The following is a 22,917-nucleotide window of genomic DNA, read 5'->3' as shown; positions in this document are numbered from 1 at the left end:
AGCCCACTCCTCTCCTAAACAAAGGATTAGGAGATGGGGGACACTAATGAAGGCCACATTCAAGACCCCAAATCTTCCCTCATGTCAGTTTTCAGTTGTATTTTAAGCGAATCTTGAGTACTTGCAGCTGTTATTAAATTTGTTTGTAGTCAACCTAGCATCAAGAGGCATTACTACTTGATTACTTTTGATGGCCAAAGTGTATGGATCCACACTAAAGATACACGAAATTGCACACACACGGAGATTGGATAGGTATGAGAGCAATAGTACAGGCAGTTTCAGATGGGATCGCTACCCTTTCAATCTTAAATTTGTCATTGAGATTAGATACCGAAAATGAAAAGCATATTGTTGGTTTGAAGGTTCTTGCCTTTGATTTTGTATTACAAGCTATCCTTCAAGTTCTCAACATTGTAGATGACATCATTTGGGAAGTTATTGTATTTGAGGGTCATAGGCAATGTATGCATGATATAGGGCATGTCGAAAGAGATGAGTAGTACCATTGGTGTGAAGCACGGGTGCTCTTTATCCCTAACCTCTTTGGCCTCTACATCAATGACCTGGATTCTTTTGTGAAGTAATGCTTATCTTAGACAGAGATAGAAGGTTTGTAGAGACACATGGCAGCTTTACATGATTTTTGTGTTAGCCGGGGCATGAAGGTCAACCTTGGTAAAAACAAGGTCATGATCTTCACCACCAGTGCTGCCCACCTTTAGTATGAGACTATGAGTCATTCACCCCTAGCAGGAGTGCCGGTTCAGATTGTCACATCTTATGTGTACTAGCAATGAATCCTCACAAGACCTAGGTTCAGCAAGCGAGATGGCATATGATACTAGAAAGGATAGAGAGACAGTGCTTCCAGGCTCAGTTCTAGCATGTGAAGACAAAGTCCTTCCTTGTGACTTGTAGTCAGATCAGCAACATTGTATCTTGGAGTTTTTGGGCAGTAGACCTCAAAGCGGAGTGGGTTGGATTGGTGAGGCTGCAGGTCACAATGCCATCACGCTTGATTTCATTGTAGAGGTGCAATTCACACGATATTATACTTGCACAGTTTGTAGTGAGGCATCTACATGTGGATGTCTCATTTTAGATCATGGCCACTGTTTATGGGTACCCCGGCCAAATGTAAGGTACATGGTTTCAAATGTGAATTTCTTCTACAAAAATAGAATCGCATTACAATTTGTCATACTATGTTGTGTATTTTCTACCAAAAGTCATTCACTTCTACATTATGATGTCCCAGTTTGTGTGAACGACTAATGAATATTCGATGGCTCTGACAACTATATTTTTTTGGCTGCAATCATTTATTATGGGATCATGTTCAGGAATGTTCAGATGGTGTTCTTGAATTTATTACAAGGAATGTTACATAATCTTTTTTGACAGGACGAATACATGGATTATTTGCGTATCCCCCAATATTCTTCTATGTTGTCTGGATATCAATTACCGCCAAATGTTGCCATCATTACCCTTCAGGTATGTGTTTTCTGATCTTGTAGATGAGTCCATTGCACCTTGACAACCTTGATGTATCAGAATCCTTGAAATACACAATGACACCTTGCATTGTAAAAGAGTAGTGTATGGGATAAATGTTTTTGAGTTATGGAGTCATTTATCAAAATATGCAAGCACACAAGGTTTTCGTCGAATATATGGAAACCTTATTTCCCCCATTTTTTCGGTATCCCCAGATGAGTTTAAGAAATACTGTGCATAGCCCTTATCCTGGTGAAGGTCCTAGCAGAATATCTGTTTGGGCCTCACGTTATGGTGAAGGTATCACCTAGTAGCCTTGGATTTACGAATTTGGCACAACGTTTCTTCTAGGTAAGGACTGCTTGAGACTGCCTTCAGCCCCCCTCAAACGGACTTTAGCATGTATACAACCTTATATTTTCTCCCTTGGTATATGTAGCTGTTGTAATCACCTAATTAGGAGAGCATGCTATGTAGAATCAAATGTCTTCTTGGTATCCAAAAAGCAACAAAACATTCTTTGATGTCTTGCCTTGTCTTCCTCAATGATCACGTTGAGAGTGAAATTGTGGTCCCAACCTTGAGGATGGATTTGATGGATCATGGAATTATTGGCCTAGATAAGGAAACTAGAGCTAATCACTTGATTAAACAATGGTTTCAGTATGGAAGCCAACCATTTGCAAGATATTATGTTTGCAGCACTTCATGGTCTATGGCATCTTTCACGGTTCCTGGCACCTACATCACACGTAGAGGCTGATTTGGGTCTAGGAATCATGGAGGATTTGTAGCTGGGTGTTTGGAGATCTCATATAATGAACAAGCATGTTCAGCCCAAGTGTTTTGGTTTTTTTCAAGACCTTCAGCAAAAATATGAAAAGAACTTGGCTCCAAAATTTTAAATGGACAAGCTTCAAAGCTAAACAAGAAAATTTTCAGATTTGGTTTCTCATGTGTAGGGTGGATTGGCATGTGGTAGTAGCCCTTTTTCACATTAGTAATTTTATCACTTGATCAGTACTATCAAGAGATGTGAGATTCTCAAACAGGAAGTTGGTCTTCACCAGCTGTTGGCAGCCTTACAGAGGGAAGAGCAGAAAATGTCTACAGATGCTTGGATTCAAGGGTGCCTTAGTGCAACATCAGAAAATATTGTTAGATTAGAGAGCAGAGCATGCCTTTCATGCACATGAGTTATTTTGGACTTGGGTGGAAGGTAGAGTCAATAAACACTTCTTCTCTACTCTAGGCCCGAGACATAGTAGAGAGAGTGTCTCAAAGCTTATTAGCTCCGGCGGGGTATTGCAGTCAGATCTCGATGCCATCTTGCATACAATCATTGAGTTTTTATGCCTCTCTCTTGTCAGCAAATCCAGACACACCAGCCAGAGATGATGCCAACATGCTGTTTGAGAGAGTATTCCTTTATTGGTGAAACCACAAATGTGAGTCTCACTTTATACACCTTTGACCAAAATGGAATTCAAGACTGCAATTCTTAGGCTCAGATTGGCTTACACCCTCCTTTTTTATTGCTATCTAGGATATGATTGGGGACTATGTTGGCTCTTCAGCCCTGCACGGCATTTGGGACTCTAGCGTCATGCCTAGTTCACTTACAGAGGGTCTCATTCATCTTATTCCAAAGGGGGTTGCAGAAATTTGTTGTCACAATGAAGGCCAATCACTCTCTTGGGCACCCTTTATAAAATTCTAGTAAAGGAAATTAGTTTGCATTTGCTGCCCATTGTTTTAGATCTTATTCATGATACACAGACAGCTTTGTGCATGGCAGAAGCATTTTTAATAGTATCTTCTCATTTTAGGAAGCTATGAATTGGGCTATGCAGAGCGGCCAAAGGCTAACCATCCTACCCTTGGACTTCGAGAAGGCATATGACAGGGGAGATTGGGATTTTTTGGAGGGTACCTTTGTCTTTTTGGATTTACACATGCCTGGATTAGAGGGTTTCTTCTTTATACAAACCAGAACACAGATTAGAGGGGTCAGAGCTAAGAGATTTTAGATTTTCAGATCAGTCCGTCAGGGATGCCCTCTAGCTCCTTTCCTATTTTTGTTTGTGGCTGAGGCTACGAGTATCATTCTTAAATTTTAAGCTAATATTTATGAACTGAGACACCCCTGAGACAAGAGGAGGAGCCAATTCTTAGAATCTCATTTCTTTCAGGCCACCCTTGGATTTATCTTGTACGGCAGCAGGTGCACATATTAATTGGAATAAATCTAATGGCTTTTGGATTAGTGATAAGGACACTTTGGATGGGGGGCTGATCTTGGTTTTACGTGGATTCAAAGAGATGTCTTGGTCGGGTAGTTTGGATGCGAGCTCAGTCTAGGTATCTCTCCTTCACAGAAGTTTGCTTCTATGTTGAAAGGCATAAGGAGAAAACTCTTTTTTTAGAGCTAAGACAAACTTGACCTTGCTTCTAGGGTAATGGTTGTTAACTAGATTCTGCTAGCCACAGCATGGTTTTACTTGGATTCAGAGGTATGCCGGTAAGGTACTTTGGATGCGAGGTTGGTATGTGTATCTCTCCTTCACAGAAGTTGAGCATAAGGAGAAAACACCATTTTTGGAGTTAAGACAAACTTGATCTTGGGTAATGGTTGTTAACTAGGTTCTGCTAGCCATAGCATGGTTTGTTTGCTCTTGTTGGTGCCGTTCTATGGATTGCATCACTCAGCTTAAGAGGCCTATAAGGAATCTCATGTGGACTAGATGGTATAGCAGACACTATAGCTAGAGTAGCTTGGGAGACTTTGATTCTCCCCAGTCGGAAGGGGGTCTTAATGTCATTGATCCAAACTTGCAATGCAAGGATTTGCTTTGCAAGGTGGTGGTCAAGGGGCTTATAATACCTCAATGGGACTTCAAACCCAGCTTTTTCATACAAATTGTAGCGTTCTCATCAATTCGGACTTTGGAAAACGCAAGCACAAGTGGCTGGAAATGAGTTCGCAGAAACATGAATCAATTGACAACGTCCTGGAACAAATCGCCCTTTCTGGAATACTTCGTCTGGTGGCTGCAAATCAAGAGTAACAGAGAGAAACTCAATGACTGGACTGGTATATGAGTTGTTGTAAAGAGATAGTGTGGGAGGGAGAGGGGAAGAGAGAGAAAACACAGCACTAGGGCCCAAAAATAAGGGTTGGACCCCACCCCACCCCTAAAAGGTCTTTATTGCAAGAGAATAACTTTGTACAATTGGGTCATGGAGGGAGCATGAGGCTAAGTACAATTCTTCAAAGCATTGGGAGCCTAGAGGCCCTTATTTTATAGACTAGGCCAGCCAGCTAGAAAGAATGTGCTTTCTAAAAGATGGCCTGGCTTTCTTGCCTAAAATAGGTGCTATTCTCTAGAAAGTCGAGCTTTCTCCAAAATCTTGGGCTTTTTCCAAAAGCAGGCAATTTCCTCCATAGAGTATGCTTCCTTTAATGCTTTTAACTCAAGTGGGCTCTTCTTTAATTGGGGCACTAGTTGTCTTGTGATTTTTCCCTTGAAAAGTGGGGAAATTTAGCACTCTCCAAAGTCTTGCACCTTGCACAAACAATATCCAAGACTTTTTGGCTAGATGGGCGACCATGCAAGGGTCCGCACGTGCAGCCTCTGCTAGGAGAGCTATATTTTTAGAGAATGGGGTTGCTCCCCTTTCTTATCTTAGACTATTACAGGGTTGACATGGCATTTTCAGCCTCAACCTTGGTTGTTTTCTACCTCCTCCTAAGGAGTGTTTTCTCATGCACTGCATGATGTATTTGCTCCTTGAGCTTTTGCTCTCTCGGGTTTTGTTCATACTTAATAGAACTCTTCTTTATGAAAAAAAACAATCCAATACTTTTACCCATGAGGGGTTAGCCAAATGCATGCATTCTAGTTCTTGGACTAATCCTAATTCCTTGTTGGTGTCCCCACAGTTCTCTTTTACCAATGCAAAGCAATGCAAATAAAACTTGTTCTAGATAATTACCGTGGAGTTAGCATTCTCTCCTTGATGGTCTATCTAAGGGTGAAATGAAGATGAGAAATCCAATTTCGTACCCATACAAAAAGTGCTCTCAAGAATAAACTACTCATTCTTGGATCTCAATCAATTACTATTGATTTAGGCATCCCATGGTGCTTGAAGGTCTGTGCCATAAACAATTTGGCACTGAACTGAGTTCTGGCCATTCTTAAATAGCTTTAATCTTGAAGGGTGCATCCAAATTCCCTCCTTGGAGATGATATGACCAAGGTAGTGGATCTCATTTAGAAAGAATTCACTCTTCTTGCTGTGAATGTAAAGTTTGTTGTTCGAAAGTTCTTCTAACACTGTGGTGAGATGCCTCTTATGTTCTTCTTCAAAGCTGGAAAATGCTAGAATATAATCAAAGAAAGTATCTGTAAAATGCCTATAGGGCCTGAAAGTCCAATCCATCATTTGATTGAAAGTGGCTGATGTGTTTGTCAACCCAAAAGGCTTAACCAAGAGCTCATATAAGCCGAACGTTGTTCGAAAGGCTATCTTGTGGATGTCCTGAGGATGGATCCTTATTGATGATATCCACTCTTCAAACCAACCTGTGGAGCTTCTTCCAGCCCTCTCTTCCTCAGCCTTTCTCCTCTCCCGTCTACCTCTCCCTTTCCATCTCCTTCTCCCTTTAGCATCCCCCCCCTCAGCCATTTCCCTCTCTTTCAGCCTCTCCTCATCCTCTCCTACTCCCTTTCAAGCCTCCCTTCACCCTCTCTCCTCTCAGCCTTTCCCTCAGCCCTCCTGCCCCCCTCCCCCTCATCAACCTTTCCCTTCTTAGTCTTTTCTACTAGCCCCTCAGCCTCTCTAGATCCTCCTCAGTCTCTTGTATCTCTTGTACCCTTCTCGACAGTTGGATCTTTAATTGGTTTGAATCGGCCTTTCATCCTTGATGGACGAATGGCGACCCATCCAGTGAATCCTCGCCCACTTCCATTGGCTGCGAGAACTTGCATTTCTCAAAAGACGAGCTTCTACAATTGCAAAAGGACGTGGAGCTGGAGAGCTCTACCACATTGTTTGCATGCATTCATGGGTCCCATCTCTTTGGATCTCAGGCTAAGGATTGGATGCTAGAGGCCTTATTTAAGGACCCCTGATGCCTAACTGACATGAGATTATTTGTATGAGGATTCTTTTAGCTTTTGATACTGTTGGAGCTGTGACGAGCATAGTGCTCAATTCCAAGGCCTTACTGCTCAGTCCCAGGAAGATCTTCTTCAAGCCATTCTCTCTCGGTTTTGACCACCCCTTGTTCAGCTCCGAACAATACTGCTCTGGATTTTGCTCTGATTGCAGCTCCTCACCTTGACGCGATTGTAGCTCCTTACCTTGACCAAGCCCTTATTGTTGATGATTCACTCTTGGATAGGACCAGACTTGGAGCCTCTGTGGATCTTTGTGATCATGGTTCTTCTGAGCAGCCCATGCTTTGTTTACATCCCCCTCAAGGAAGGGGGTTGTGCATACCGTCTTTCCAGTTTCGACTACGGGGATTGTTACGTACCTCGATGGTAGGCCTGATTTTTAGAAACTATTTTTCGGCCTTGGCAGATCTAGAAGACTTTCTTGAGGAGGATTTTGTGCCCTCCACCTTTGGTGATGCAGTGATTGGTATTCCTTTTGACAGGGCATGTTCCTCTGAGCTCTTTTCCTCGTGGATTTCCTGCACTTGGTTTCCTACCTCGCTCTTCGAACATGAGGTCTTTCCCCATGGAGGGTTTTGTTTCTGCCACTAGGTCGGGTAAGATGTTCCATTCTTCTTCCTCCCATCGATAAGGATTGGTAGTTGGAACATACAGGGCCTTGGTGGTATGCCACATCATCACCGTAGGCAGCTTATTCATACTCTGCTCTATCCAAGTGTTACAGGGGGTTCGATTGATATTCTTTTTATTCAGGAACACAAGCTGGAGGCCAAAGATTGTGTAAAGTCAAATAAATTTCTTTCAGGTCACACGTTTTGGTCACCTTCTTTAAACACTAGGAGTGGAACTTGCATTTCAGTTTCATATTCTATTATTCTCTTAGTGATTGGACATAGTATTATCATTCCCTCCAGAGATCAATGAGTCATTCTTTTGATTGATGGACATAAGGTTGGTTTTCTCAACCTCTATGCTCCTAACAATCGAGGGAACCATGTCCTTCTCTTGAAGGAACTTTTCTCTTGGGCCTTTGTGACAGGGTCATGGATTGTTGGAGGTGACTTCAACATGCTGAACTTGCCTTTAGACAAGAAGGGGGTAGACAAGGAGGCATTCATTCTTTGGAGAGAGCAGTCTAGGATGCCTTCCTGTTTCAGTTTAGTGGCAGAGATGTTTGGTTGGATGATGCCTTTTACAGTCACTCCAGTTCCATGGTTAAACAAGAGACCTCAAATGCCCATTTATGCACGCATTGACAGATTTTATGTTGACAATTGGACTTTGGACAGAGGTGGTTCGATATGCATTTCTCCCTGGGTTTCTACCTCAGACCACTTTCTAGTGGTTTTGATGATTTTCGAGCCTCATAGGGAGGTCACTTGGCCAATATCAGGATTCTGGATGCCTTCTATGAAGAGGAGGACCTGATGAAGGCAGTATTGCAAACTTGGGTGTCTCAAACTCTTGTCTAAGAATCTTATGCCTTTTGGTACTAGCGACCGAATGATAGAAGTCTCCAACATCAAGAAGGGTTGCTTCCATATGTGAACATGATGTCACCCCAATAAATGATCTTCGCTAGTAGTTAGCAACTCTACAGAGGGAAGTAAAAGTGGCCTCAAGATGCTTGGATCCAGGAGTGCCTTGTTGCAACAGCAAGGGCTCATCAGTAGACATTATTAGATCAGAGAGCAGAGTATGCCTTTTAAATGGATGGTAGACTCAATAAGCATTTCTTCCCTACTCATGGTCTGAGGCATAGTAGAGAGAGTGTCACACAGCTTATTGACTTAGATGGGGTATTGTAGACAGATCTCGATGCCGTCTTGCGTATAGCTATACTGATTTTTATGCCTTCCTTCTTGCAGCAGATCTGTACACAAGCCAGAGATGATGCCAAATTTCATATTTGGCAGTATATTCCATTATTGGCGAAACCAAATATGAGGGTCTTTACCAATATGGATTTCAAAACTGCACTTCTTGCTCTTCTTGCTAGATGTGCCCGTGTTTAGATGGGCTTTTACCATCCTTTTTATTGACCTTTGGGATGAGATTGGGGGTCACATTACCTCAGCCTTGCAAGGCATTTGGGACTTTGGTGCTATGTCGAACTCACTTTCTTGGGGTCTCTTCCCTGTCAATCCCAAGGGGGGTTGCAGAAATTGTGTCACAATGGAGGCCTATCACTCTCTGGGGCACCTTATATAAAATTCTGGTGAAAGAAGTTAGTTTACGGTTGTAGCCTTTCTTTTGGATCTCATTCATGACACATAGAAAGGCTGTGTCCATGGCATGAGCCTTTTTTATAATATCTTCTCTTTTTGGAAGGCTTAGGCATAGCAGCTAGAAGCTAGCCATTCTACTCTTGGATTTTGAAAAAGCTTATGACAGGGTAGATTGGGACTCTCTAGAGGGAACCCTTCATCATTTTGGATTCTTAGATGCATGGATTAGAGGGATCTTCTCTTTCTACATATCAGCCCACAGCTAGGTATCGGAGGGATCGGGGGGGAGAGATTTCAGATGTCTAGATCAGTTCTTCAAGGATGCATTGTAGCCCCTTTTCTTTTTTTGTTTGTGGCTGAAGCTATGAGTATTTTTCTCACATCTCAAGCTGATATTTGTGGGCTGAGAATTCCCTTGAGACATAATGAGGAACTTCTAGATTGTGAGTTGGCGGATAGCATTGTTGTTTTTTTGGATGCCACTCCTCAGACTCTCATTTCTTTTAGAGCAGCCTTGGATTTGTTTTGTACTGCAACTTGTGCACACATTAATTGGAACAAATACAATGGCTTTTGGATTAGTGAGGATTTACTTGGATTCAGAGGGGTGTTATTACTACATATTTAGGATGCTGGGTCAGTAAGGATATCTCTTCTTCACAACAATTTTCTCCAGTGTTGGAGAGCATCAAGAGGAAACTCGTTTTTTGGAGTTCAACCAAACTGGACCATGCCTCCAAGGTGGTAGTTGTTAACCAGGATTCACTGGCCATGGCTTGGTATGTTTGTCACGGAGTCTGAGAACCAAAATAATACTGGAAATCCAGTCCATCGACTCTGCCTCCTGCTATGAGAGTACAAATCTGAGCAAAGGTGAGGTGAGCGGCTGGTGGGGCGAGATCTCCATGAGTAAGTCTCCTCCGAAAAGCTGCCATCATCCTGGATCGTCTGGAGATGAAGCGGCGAGTACGTCCCCTATGTAACAAGATCCTGCGGCGTCTACAAACCATCTCATATGTACATCCACAAGGTGGAGGCATGTGTCGTGTGTGAGCTCTGACCTCCTCGTGCTCCTCCTGGTCTCTGTCCTCTGGTATAGCGTGTGCCTGAGCTCTATCAGGCTGGGCTCTATCACGCTCCGGTCTGTGCTGATGGTCTCTGAGGTAGTCTCGTCGAAGCATAGTGGCCTCCCTAACATAAAGAGCTAGGCAATGCTGATCCTCGTAGTCCATCACTCGTGAGAGAGGTCCAAAGCCATCCGTGAAGAGACAGTGGAATCTACCTCTGAGCTCATAATATAGCGGGCATTTGCAAATGAAGTGCTCCTCTGACTCCACCTCTCCCATGGTGCAACAAGGGCAGATCCTAGTCTCTCGGCCTGGTCGCCGTCCATCCTCCATGCGTCGCATCCTACCAGCCTCTATCTCGAGCTGATGCGAAGAGACTCTAAGCTGGCCAAGGGCAATCCTCAGTGAGTGGGACATGTGGATACCTGTATAGCCTGGTGGAATGACAAATCCATCCTATGAGATCCGAAGGAAGTGGTCATGATATGTGGCCATCTTTGTCGGAAGCTGCGTGGGATAAATCCAAGTGCGATACGTATGAAGCTGCAGCAAGTCTGCTCTCGTGACCTGGCTAAGCTCGTGGCGAGTCAACTCGAGATGAGAGGCATCTATGCTGTATCGGAAGGGAGGCAGTCTATCCATGTCTAGTCCAAGAGATGTGAGCCACCTAGTGAGTCTGAAGTACCAGCAGTATCGGGCCCCAGATCGTGCCAACTCCATAGAAGATGCAAGTGCTAACCATGGCAACCGAGCTGTGCCTGCAGCTGAGTCTCCAAACTCCCTAACCCTGTGCAAATACATGACCGACTGAAACGCTGCATCCAATGCAAGGGGAGTAGCTCCAAACTCTGCTAGCATGATCTCGTGCGGAACTGTAGCCTTGGCGGAGTTGCATACATCGCAGCTGGTCTCACCAATGTATCAAAAAGCAAGGATTTCGTATCGGGATGCTGAAAGTGGGACTGAAAACACTGACGCTCAAGATGAGCCAACGAAGCATAGCCTTTACTAATCCTATCTCGTGCTGCATATGTCATGGTGAAAACCGGTCCCCTGAAAACTGCCCCCAAATAAGTGTACTCTCTAACAAGCTCAATGGGCTGTCCGTCATAAGTGAAGCAAAACTCATCCGTGCTGTAAATACGATTACAGGTGTTGAAAACCATAACCTTGGTCTTGCCAAGGTTTACGGTCAACCCCCTGTCCTGGCAAAACCTGTGGAGTGCCTCAATATGTGCCTGGAGGCCCTGAGCAGTAGAGGAAATGAGAACCACATCATCCGCATACAGGAGGATAGGAATGGAGGATCCTGAGAGAGTAGAGCCCACACCGCCTGTCATCTGTATAAACATCTCTAGCTCATCAATATATAATCCAAAGAGAGTAGGAGAGAGCGGGAAACCCTGCTTCACCCCAATCGTGCTGCATACCTCCTCTGAGAGCCCCTCACGTGTCCTCGTTTTGCTTCACCCTCTATTGAATCTTTTTGTATTAAGTCTCTCTCTCTCTCTCTCTCTCTCTCTCTCTCTCTCTCTCTCTCTCACCCACTGTATCTCTCCACTGAAGCCCATCTGGCGAATCCTCTGAAACAATCTGAATCGCGGAACTGTGTCAAATGCCTTCCTGAAGTCCACGAAGCAACAATAAAGCCGTTGCCTTCGTGACTTCGCCTCCTCTACCAGTGCCCTGAGTGTGAGGATGTGGTCAAGTGTCGAATGATCCCTGCGAAATCCAGCTTGCCCTCTGGCTCTGAGTCCTGTCGTCTCGGCATGGTCATTTATACAGCTTTCCAAAACTGATGCATAGATCTTGGCCATAACGTGGCCAATCATGATGGTCCTGTGATTCGACGGCTCCATAGGGTCCCCCGACTTGTGGATAGGTACTATGGTATTGCCTTACCAGGACTGTGGTAGGCCTGTACAAACAGACTCATTGAAGAGACGGGAAAGAACAAAAATCTAAGGCATCAATCCCATGGATTACATACTCCGCTTGCAATCCATCATGATCCTTAGCTCTCCCCTTCTTCAATCGGTGGACTGCTACACGGACACTCTCTGGTGTGAAGAGACCAGATGAAGCTGGCCTAGGGGAATGGGATAAATCGATGGCTGGCTGATCTGGAACATCGTATAGAGCTGAAGTGTATGCAGACCAGACACGTGGATCTGTGAGGGGGCTCTGAGACTTCGAGCGGAGGAATTTTCCCCAGAATTCCTTGGAGTCACAGCTGAAAAGCAAGCTTCTCAGCTCCTCCTCATTCCGGGCTAGAAATTGGCGTTTCTTGCGCCTAACCAACCACTTGTAGTCTCTCTTGGTTTCGGCAAGGAGGGAGACTTCTCCTTGGTCTCAAGGTGAAGTTTCCTGCGGAGTTCCTTACACTCCTCGTCATACCAACCGTTGCAAGGAACAAGACCAACCGGTGGGAGACTAGACGAATGACACGTGGCAGGGAACGACATGTGAGCGGCAGAAATGAGTGAAGTATGTACAAGTTCCCACCGGTCCTACGTGGATGGTAGAGCATCTAATAGATGAGGACGGAGTAGGCGGCTGAGGTTCTGGCTATATACATCATCGAACTGGTGGTCGAAATGAACCTCGTAATAGGGTTGGCGGTCATGATAACGAGGGGGGGGTGGGTCATGGGAGACATGAGTCAAAGTAAAGTGGATGAGTGCATGGTCGGCAGAGGGCATGAAGGGGCTAACAGTAAGGCTATGGATGGAAGGGACTAGAGTCGGGGGACCTATGATGTAGTCGATCACGCTAGTACCACGCCCAGAAGCAGAAGAGAATGTAGGCATGGAAGACTGTGGCCACCTGGACAAGCCGTTATAAATGACCATACTGTGCGAGGTGAGGAGCTCCAGTAACTGACGTCCCTGATCTGTGGGCTGTACTGTGCAATCTGATGAAGTCCGACAGAGGCTATCATCGTGAAATGCTGGGAGTATGACCGGATCCTCCATGAAGTCATAAGTGAGGGCCTATCTGTCTGAGGTCCTCGCGTTGAAGTCTCCTAAAAGGATGACTTCTCCGCGATGTGAAAAATCTGCAATATCCGCTGAGAGATCCTCAAATATGGACTGGCCTGGTCCAGTGGAAGAATAGATCGACTGCGCCGGGGGGAAGTAGCAAACTGCAATAAAAAGATCTCGCTGAGGGGCTCTGCGGCGGATGCGTACCCACAAGAATCGGGCATGTGAATCCGCTCTCTTCACTGTGATGATCCGATCGAGATGCTCTCTGTACAAAATGGCCACTTCTCCAGATCCTCTCACTCCAAATGTTCGAGTGTGCTGCCTTAAGGCAGATCTCCATGTATACCCTGTCACTCGTGGCAAAGGTCTCTCTGGACTCTCGTGTGTCTCCGTGAAAAAGATGATCTCTCTCCCAAAGAATGTCCCCTGTAGATTGCCTGGCTGTGCTATAAAAGAACCATTGCAGTTCCATACAGCGATGCGTAGACTATCTGACGGGTGGTGTGTCCCATGGGCCCTGTCCCGTCAAGCGGTCGCAGCAGGAGGTGGAGGTGGGGCTATATCTGCTGGTCTGCCATCTCTAAGCACTGTGGGAGCACGCCTCAAGGTGCCTGTGATGAGTCTGCCATCCCTGATCACTGCCCACTTGCCCTGAGCTCGGGCTGCATCTCTCTGAGGCATGAGCGACTTGCGCTCCTCAACCTGTATCTGAGTCAGATCCTCGTCCATGGAAATCTGTGGGTGGTCTCTGAGTGTCCCTCTCCTCCTGAGGGCAGCTAGACGTGCTTGGGCATCTCTGAATCTGATAATGAGGGACTGCTCTCTAGTACGATCCCTCCCGACTCTATATGATCCTACTATGCTATGATCCTGTACTCCCAGTGTCTGAGAGACAAAGGTCACAGCCTGTGTCATCGTGGACTCTGTCGCCGAGGGCAAGATACCACGAATGCGAATGTTGAGGGCCTTTGTGACCCTCTGCTGTGACTCGGCCAATGTAGCTGATACAGTCGATCTCTGAGGCTATGATGGCTGACGGCGGATGACATCCACCCACTCTGTAGCTCTCTGGACCTCTGTCTGAAGGGAGGTCAAACGCTCCTCAACCGCTGCTACTGCTGTAGTGGGAGATGTGTCTATGTGCTGAACGCGAGTCTCGATCTGCTGCACTCGCTCTGTGTGTCCATGAATCTCTCCAGCAAGAGTCCTATGAGTCGCCTGTAAGACCTGAAGATCTGTCCTAATAGACAAGATCTCCCGATCCTGCTGTGTCACTCGATCAGCAAGAGATGCAACCTGAGCTGTAAGTAGAGCAATGGTCTCGTCCTTCCTGTGAAGCATCTGAAGGGCAGCTCGGAGGTGGGTCTCAAACTACTGAAGCTCTGGTAGGATGTGGCGGCAAGGACAAACAACACAAGGCATGGAAGGAGAAAGAAAGGGAGAAAGGAGGGAAACCGGTAAGGTGGGTAGCGGGGATAAAGGAGAAGGCTGGAAAGGGGGAGAGAAAGCGGGTACCGGGGATGGAGAGGAGGGGATGGGTAAAGTCTGTAGAGAGGATGAGGAGGAGGGAGCCTCTGGCAAAGTAGGTAAAATAGGCAACAAAGGGGGGGAAGAGGTGACATAGGGCTGTGAGAGGGGGAGCAAAAAGGGTGGAGAAGGGGTAGGAGAAGAAGGAACCTGAGAGGGGAGGGGTGAAAAAAACTGCGGGTACAAAGTAGCTATGGGCGGAAGATGAGATAATGGAGCTGAAACCGGTGTACCTGCGATTGGGAGTGCGGCAAGTGCGGGCACTGTGCTGGGCGGAAGATGAGATAGTGGAGCTGAAACCGGTGTACCTGTGACTGGGAGTGCGGCAAGTGCGGGCACTGCGCTGTCCTTTGAAGAAGATGCAAGTCCTCTTCTACTATAGTGCAGCATATCGGTCGTGGCGGCCATTGATGTTGCTGCTGTTGCTGCTTCTGTAACATGCTCGACGGTGTCGGCCATGTTTAATTACGGAAAACCGGCAACATTGAAAAGCGGGAGATGGCGAGCGCTGCCAATGCGCGATGAGAGAGAGAGAGAGAGAGACAGACAGACAGACAGACAGACAGAGAGGAGAGATTTTAAAATTAAAAAGAAAAGTTGGGGTTTTTTTAATTTATTTTTTTTTTAAAAAAAAGGGAGGGGTTGGGGCTGCGTTTATTTAAAAAAAAAAAAAAAAAGGGGCTGCAAGTGCGAGGGGGGGTGAGCGGGGGGGTGAGCGGGGGGGCTGAGCGGAGGGGTGAGCGAGGGGCTGTGGGGGCTGAGCAGAGGGGTGAGAGGAGGGGCGCGAGGGGGTGAGGGGGGGGGTTGACCGAGGGGGTGAGCGGGAGGGTTGAGGGAGGGGGGTGAGCGGGGGGACTGCGGGGGCTGAGCGGAGGGGTGAGAGGAGGGGTGCGGGGGCTGAGCGGAGGGGTGAAGGGGGGGGGGTTCCAAGGGGTGAGCGGGGGGGCAGCGGAGGGGTGAGAGGAGGGGTGCAAGGGGTGAGCGAGTGGTGAGCGGGGGCTGCGAGTGCGAGGGGGCTGAGCGGAGGGGTGAGCGAGGGGTGAGCGGGGGGGCTGAGCGGAGGGGTGAGTGGGTGAGAGGGGGGGGGGCTGAGGCGGAGAGGCTGAGCGGGGGGCTGAGCGGGTGAGGGAGGGGCTGAGCGGGAGGCTGAGCGGAGGGGCTGAGCGGGTGAGGGGGGGGCTGAGGCGGAGAGGCTGAGCGGGGGGCTGAGCGGGTGAGGGAGGGGCTGAGCCCCTCCCTCAGCCCTCGCACCCCTCCTCTCACCCCTCCGCTGGTGAGAGAGAGAGAGAGAGAGAGAGAGAGAGAGATACTTAATACAAAAAGATTCAATAGAGGGTGAAGCAAAACGAGGGCAATCAGGAGTGGAGGAGCGTGGAAGGTATGATTTACTGCTGGTCTTTTTTAACTGGTACTGCCAAAAGGGAAGTGGCTAGCTACAAATAAAAGGTGGCTTATCCAGGCCCAAGGCATTTCTCCTAAAGGCATACATTCAAACAGAAGCGTTTTTGTTTATCCAAACATGAATATACAAAAATATAATTTTATAAAGGTGCGCGAGAACAATACAGCAAATTCACAAAATCAATCGGGCTGAATATAAAAATATGAGGTGTCGAAGATACGGATGAAAACTACCCAATCCTGGGTAAGGTGTCCTTGTGCCTACAACCAGGGGAACTCTACTAGAAGAATTGATATTTTTATAGGCATGATGTGCTTTTATTCACGATTTATTCCATATCAAAACCAATTGTTGAAGACTCTAAATCGTATGGGCCAAGGAAGAGGAGATGACCCTCGAATCCAGCGCAGAATTTGAAGAGAACAACAGAGAGTAGATCCTTGATTCTTGAGAGATTTAGTTGTGGATAGATTGACTGGTACACCCTGGAAATAGAACATACCTTCCGCTTTCAATGGAGAAATGTTATCCCCAAAATCTGGGGCCAAAGGTCAACGCAAGAAATGCTTTTGGCCACAATCATGTCAGAAAATTTATCCCCCTTTTGTGTTAAATAGTTTATTAAGTTTCTTCCGTCTTTCAATTGGGATGCTTGCACATTGAGCGTAGAAGTTTACCGCAGGAAGGTCCAAGGCCATGCAAGCCACATCGAGCCTCTCCTTGCCCATTTGGAGTTCTCTGATGAAGACATGTAACTTAGATCTTTTATTTCCAAAATAGGCTGATGTCTTTGCAATGTTCTACAAGCCAAATGTAGCTTTAATCTTGGTGGTGGCAGGAATTACGTGATGGGACTGCTCTACTGAGGCTGGCCCACTTGTTTGAGGTACGACTGCATCTACCTTTAGAAATATCATTACGTAGGTAGCTCACAAGGGAGTATTTCACTGATATGTGTATTACATAGTATTAAATGTTCATTACATAGGCATTTCACAAGGGAGGCTTTCGCTGAACATCTGATTTCTTTCTCAGGTTAATGAAGATGATGAGTTGTCAAGCATTGCAGTAGTTGATTTGCAGAAAATTTTTGCTGGCCTTACGGTGAGTCCTTTTAACTATGTCAATAGACGTTTTCATGTTATGTTTTCCTGTCTCCATATTGTATCCAGTGTCAAATATCAGCAGCAATGCTGTGAGGACCCACTTATTTAGTAAATACAGGGAAGTCACATAATTAGTTCTATGTGCTCCTATGCCAGAGCTTTAATATCAAGCATGTGGAAAAGGATATTATTCTTGTAATCTTTGTAAGAATGACCTTTGTGAATGTGTATAAGCAGATCAACGAAGTGGAAGAGCTCTCATTAAGTGCTAATCAGAAGAAATCTGAGATGAGGTCTCTGAATTGGCTAGTTGAGAGTGATGCAAAGGGTGATAGGGGCCCAGCCCGTACTTCAGGCTTTGTAGGAGATGACTATTTGGTAGAACTACTCCCAATGGAGATGCGGACATTTTCTGTTGGATTTGAGTAACAAACAGGTCACCAATGACATCATATTATTGCAGAAGCCTCTACTATCTAGAACCTTAATTTTCAGAAGGCTTGGGTGACTCGCTGTTCTCCAAGAGTTGCAATTAGTTTGTATGGTAAAACTGAAGGTAAAAATCAGATTTCATGTTCTATCTATTCAAGTAAACAGGTCGGCTTGTTTGATTTTTTGAGCTAGAGAGACGATCAAGAAAGAAAAGGAAAAGGACCTGTTTGCTTATTCCTCATGACCACATACATAATTATGTATATTTTGTAACTCTGTACAAGATGTTTAGTGGCCAAATTTTCTCTCAGAAGCTCCTCACATTTGGGTGAAATGGCTCTTAAAAATGTTATGACTCTATAAGCATTATTCAGAAAAAACTTTTCTCCCCCAGAAATAGATTTCTATCAAGTATGAGAAAATACCACCAAGAGTATAAAAACATACATCATGTGAAGCAGGACAAACTCATGGCATCAAAGGACATGCAAAATTTCAGAGCCAAGATTGTGGCTGGAAATGCCATTCGGAAGAGAAAGGCCTGTTTCTCCATCCCTTGACAGAAAGCTCCTCCTAGTCGAAACCACTCTAGAAGTCCCTTGCATCCCAGACCGTATGGCCACCAAAGTGTGCACAATTCTATCCATATGCTTGCTAGGGTCTGAGCTGGGTGAACCTACGTCCTGTCCAGTGCCTCAGTACAAATGGCCCTCCAAATGTGCCCATCCAAATGTGCCAGGCAGTGATACTAGCCATGCTCTCCCAACTCCTCTCCACCAATGCATGTGCAGGGCCCAGGCCTGTACTGAGTCAATGGAATAATACCCAAGATGCATACCTAGCATCATTTAGGATTGAGTGTGCATAATGTAAGGTAGAAGGCCTGACTCTTGTTGCTGTACGATCAACTAAAACACTACCATCAATCCTCTATCCGTGTGTTCAAGCTTCTTTAAAATCATTTCATATCTCTGTGAAGATGCATGTTTTATCATATTTACTTTAATGGTCGTAGTTTGGGTCTACTTGCGATGAAATTGTTCATGAATAATAGAATATGATTATTATTGGATTAGGGAACATACTTATCTTTTATTTTATTGAATGATTTACTATGATTATTATTGCATGGTTGAATGCCTCTTGTTTAAAGACGTCTGTATTGTACAAGATGTTTGTTAACTAACAACAAGCATTTGCCTTGTTAGTATATGGCATAAATAAGGGCCACTTTCAATAGAATGATCTGAATTTCCTCCTTTTTCTCTTCAGTTAGTATTTGATTTAAAATACAGGTACATGTATGTATGTGAGTACAAGCATGATAGAGTACTCAAAAAAGAGGAACACCGTAAAGTGATTAGGAGGCCCTTGCAAAGGAGCTCCTGAAAGAATCCGATTGTGTCAAAAAACCACCTTATGTTAGTCTTCTACTGCCATATGCACCACGTTATAGCAGCTACAATCATTAAGGAAGTTGTCTATTCTATCCTATGCCCATGTACTCATTTCTATGTTGAGATATTGAGGAAGTCCAAGGAGGAAATAAACATCTTTTTTACTATCCACTAGTGATGCTGCTAGTGAGCACACATTTGGAGTCATGCCTTGATCAATGCAAGGGTGTTTTGTTTGGTTGATGTTGTTTGGAACATTGAAGCATCATGTAACCAATTGTGTTGGTGCATTGCAAAATATGTATATCCTTTGTCAATAAAATTTTTTGAATCCCATCTTCACTCTGTGGGTTCCAATGAAAGAGGGAGTCCTTTAAATGTTAGGGCAGGGAGAAGGAAGCAGAAATGAGAAAACATCAGGCTGGTAGTGATAGAACTCCAACAACCGGAGAGAGTATATACAAACTGTGAGACAAGTACACATGTTGATAAGACTTTAAACTCACGTAGATACAGAACTAGGGTTTTTAAATCCCATCATGATGTGACTGTCATGTGGCAGGCTAAAAACATGTATTGGCCCAATAATAAGCTGCCTAATTGAGCTTAATCGATGTCAGGTTTAAAAAATGACCACCATTTGGTCTAGAAATGACATCCGATGTATGCCAATTGAGCATTAACCTATAACACTATCCCTTAATGCTCAAATTTTGATGCCTTTCAACCCAAGCATGTTCTTGCACCATTTGACCTTCAATGGCTTGTAAACATAGCTGTGACTTCCTCATTTGTGGTGCAAATAATGAGATGTCTCTCTTATAATGCAATCTTTTCCCTAATGAAATGGAATTGCACTTCAGTGTGCTGAATCCTTTCATTATTTTTTAACTAAACAAATACATCTTCTGTTCTCACAAAACACAGCTGTACTATCATTCTATGGCATACATCTTCTGTTCTCACAAAACACAGCTGTACTATCATTCTATGGCATCCTGATCTCAGAGGCCTCAACCAACTTGGGCTTCACATACTATCATGATGGCTACTTTATATTTCCATCTTTATGGAAGACAATGAACAGTTTGTTGCTTCTTACTGCTCCAAGCAACTGCAGCAATTTCACAATGAATGCAATTTATTGCAAAATAGCAAAAAGCTTAAACTATTGAGAATAATTATGCAATTTATTGCATTTAAAAAACTGCAAGTATACAAAAGGGAAAAACATTATGCCAATTATTTTAATGTTTTAGAAGTTCACAATTTCATGCATCTAGATGCAACAAATAATTGCACTTTCTTGTTGATTTTTATTGTCAAGTGTAGAGATAATTGCAAAACACAGCTAAATCTTAATTGATTTTTGTCCAATTTTTATGCACCTGCACATTAGTGCATTGTATGCATAATTAGACTTGCAAAAACACTGATAATAGGCTTAGCTATTCAAATTTCACACAGGGGAGCTGAAATTCGCAATCTTTATGCAAATTTTATATTTCTTTAATTTTCTTGCACAGATTGCACCCCACAAGAAAGTTTCTCTACAAACACTAATATACGTGCTAAACATCTACAGCAGATGGCCCGAATTGCAAGATTGCCTGCCCAACTTGTTCAAACTATAAGATTGTCGAGCACAAATGTCTCAATCTCCAAAGTGCTAAAGCTGTAAATTTCCTACAAATTCTTTCACATTATTCATTCCAGTGAATTTTGGCATGTTTTTTCAGCATTAAATGCACACTAGTTTTAATATTTCATATGTGCACAACACTCATCAACAGCCTCCCTGTGAGGCACACCCGAGTCTCAACCTCCCCTACCTTCCTTCTCGGTCTGCTCACACTGTTGGGGGCGTGGAGGTGTTGCGCGTCTGCGAGTCCTTCTCGGCGGGGGTGAGTTAAGCTCCCCTCCCCTTGCGTTGCCATTGCGAAGATAGGCAAACCCATAGCCACAGCTCACGGGCCACGAGCATCAAATGGCCTACCAAGAGAGCCATTGAGCCCGCATCAAGAACTGCGCCATTGTCCATGCTCACGATCGATCGTCAACCAGCTAATAATCCCGTCACGTCTCGAGCGGCCCTTTCTCCAACGCCTTATCCATTCATAGCCATTGAATTGGGACTGACGAGGAGTTAGCAGCTAGCATTTCTCGAAGTACCCGCCAGTCTCTTCAAATCGTTGTTGAAGGTCGGAGCCTCGCACGAATCAATCGCTCTTTTGTACACTCCTTTCTTACCCTTTCTAAGAGCTTGTGCAAGCAACTCTGAGAGGCAGCTTCCTCTACTGAATCACCTCCTGGTCGTCTCCCATTCAAAGGTTCAACTAGAGACTCTGCCTAGGCGGTGATGTGATCGTGGCGTACCTTTTACTTACGGGCGGTTTCCTTCCTTACCTATTTACCTTCTTCTTCCAAGTTCCCGCCTTTCAGCGGGCGATGCAACTTATTGATTCTTATCTGATTCTTTGGTGGCGACCTTTGGTGTGGCCAGAGGGACTCTATAACAACTTCCTCGATCCCCACAACTGTCAAAGCTATTCTTTCACCTTTGGATAAGCAATAGGTATAGCAGGCAGCAAATCTTCTTCAATTATAGACAAGATAGTTGGCCTCACTCCCTTGAGAACGCAGATCAGGGATTGGATCCAGACTAGCTTGGCACTTGATAAAGACCACATTCAGAAGGTCACTATTTATGGACGGGGTGTCTTCCTCCTCCTTGGCTGCCCGGATATTGCTCTGGCTCTCGTGGAGAGAAGCCCCATTCTCTTGGGTTCCCATTTGGTGTATCTTATCCCTTGGTACCATGGATTCATGATGGAGGACATGGACTCGACTCACAATGTCCACTGTTTTTCAGTGATGCTCCGCTTCTCGGGGCTTTTGAGGGAGTAGAGGTCCATAATTCCTTCCATAGGGAGGGCCTTTGGCACATACTTAGTTCACATTAGAGTCAAAGTTAGGAGTAGGGACTGATGATGGAGTCCCTTGACTCAGGCTAGTGGTTTGAGAGCCCAGACACCCTTCTAGAGTGATTCTCCTAGAGACCTTGAGGGAGGAACGTTGGGCCAATGTGTGGAGGTCTCCGGTTTACCAGGACAATGTTTGAGGTGCACGCAGATGGGGCACCTAGCTAGGGATTGCACAAGAGGCCTAAGCAGAGTGCATCCCTCCTCATAGGAGTCACTTGGACAACATAGCGACACAAGAGAGGGTGGGACTCAGAGACCACCCAGACAGGCACAGCAGCAGTTTCAGCGGCAACAGGCAGAGTCCCAAACTCCTTTGGTCGAGCCTTCAGAGGGAAGGTGGACTAAGGTAGGGAAAAAGAAGCGGAGCAAGAAAAATCAATGTCAATAGGCATCGGCGCACGCACAGAGAGATCAGATCAGTGGCCCATAGACATGCGTACCACGAGACTCAAAGAGCGAGCCTTCGACTTCGGGACATTCTTCAGGCACCTCAGGAAGGCGACTCGTCGCCCACCATTGGACCCCCCGTAGCACCAGGAGCTCGCATCACAGACTCCCAAGAGCGACTTGCTACTGCGATAGCGGTAGACCTCGTCTTGCCACCTTCCCCACCACCTCTGGTTCCACCTCTCTGCAACCCCCTTCTGCACCTTCCCCTCCTCGACCTTCCCCACCTGTCCCTCCCACGGTGATTACCCTTGTCACTCCCCTCTGTTTAGCTCCACCTCCTTTCTCACAGACAGCAGTAGCCTCGCCCGAGGCCTCTTCCTCGAGCATCTTCTGTAAGGGGAAGGAAACGGCTTCTAACCGTCCTCTCCGCAGAAGTAGGGCAGTGAGTTGGGCACACAGGATACATCTTCTCATAACTTGTGCATGCCGGCCTCTGCCGAGGGAGTTTTGGCGGTGGGGACCCTGGAAGTATTTGGAGATCCCGGATTTTTACCCAATGCCCTTGGAGCTGACCATTTTGATCCTACAACCTCGAAAGGGGGCATCGGCGCATTAGGATCCTGGACCCACCCAGTTCACAGATCCTCCATTCTCCCTCCATAGGGGTGAAGTGGGCCCCTAAGTTGTTTGACGCGATGATGGAGCATC

At 45.5% G+C, this 22,917-nt stretch overlaps 1 protein-coding gene across 2 annotated transcripts in view; it reads left to right on the top strand.

The window, feature by feature from the left end:
* Positions 1 to 17,743, top strand: part of LOC147893620 (alpha-mannosidase-like) — a 245,734-nt gene extending 227,991 nt beyond the window's left edge. For both annotated transcript variants that reach the window (XM_087385656.1, XM_087385655.1), the window contains exons 26-29: positions 1,408 to 1,500; positions 16,739 to 16,786; positions 16,936 to 17,004; positions 17,244 to 17,743. In XM_087385656.1, coding sequence (XP_087241782.1) covers positions 1,408 to 1,500; positions 16,739 to 16,786; positions 16,936 to 17,004; positions 17,244 to 17,435 — 402 coding nt within the window. In that variant the 3' untranslated portion in view covers positions 17,436 to 17,743. The remainder of the gene's footprint in view (positions 1 to 1,407; positions 1,501 to 16,738; positions 16,787 to 16,935; positions 17,005 to 17,243) is intronic.
* Positions 17,744 to 22,917: the final 5,174 nt, after the last annotated feature.

The sequence above is a fragment of the Dipteris shenzhenensis genome, chromosome 15, assembly GCF_047967505.1.
Source record: "Dipteris shenzhenensis isolate YYH24624 ecotype China chromosome 15, Dip_SZ_1.0, whole genome shotgun sequence".
NCBI classification, from domain to species: domain Eukaryota; kingdom Viridiplantae; phylum Streptophyta; class Polypodiopsida; order Gleicheniales; family Dipteridaceae; genus Dipteris; species Dipteris shenzhenensis.
This window is presented reverse-complemented; position numbering and strand designations above follow the sequence as displayed.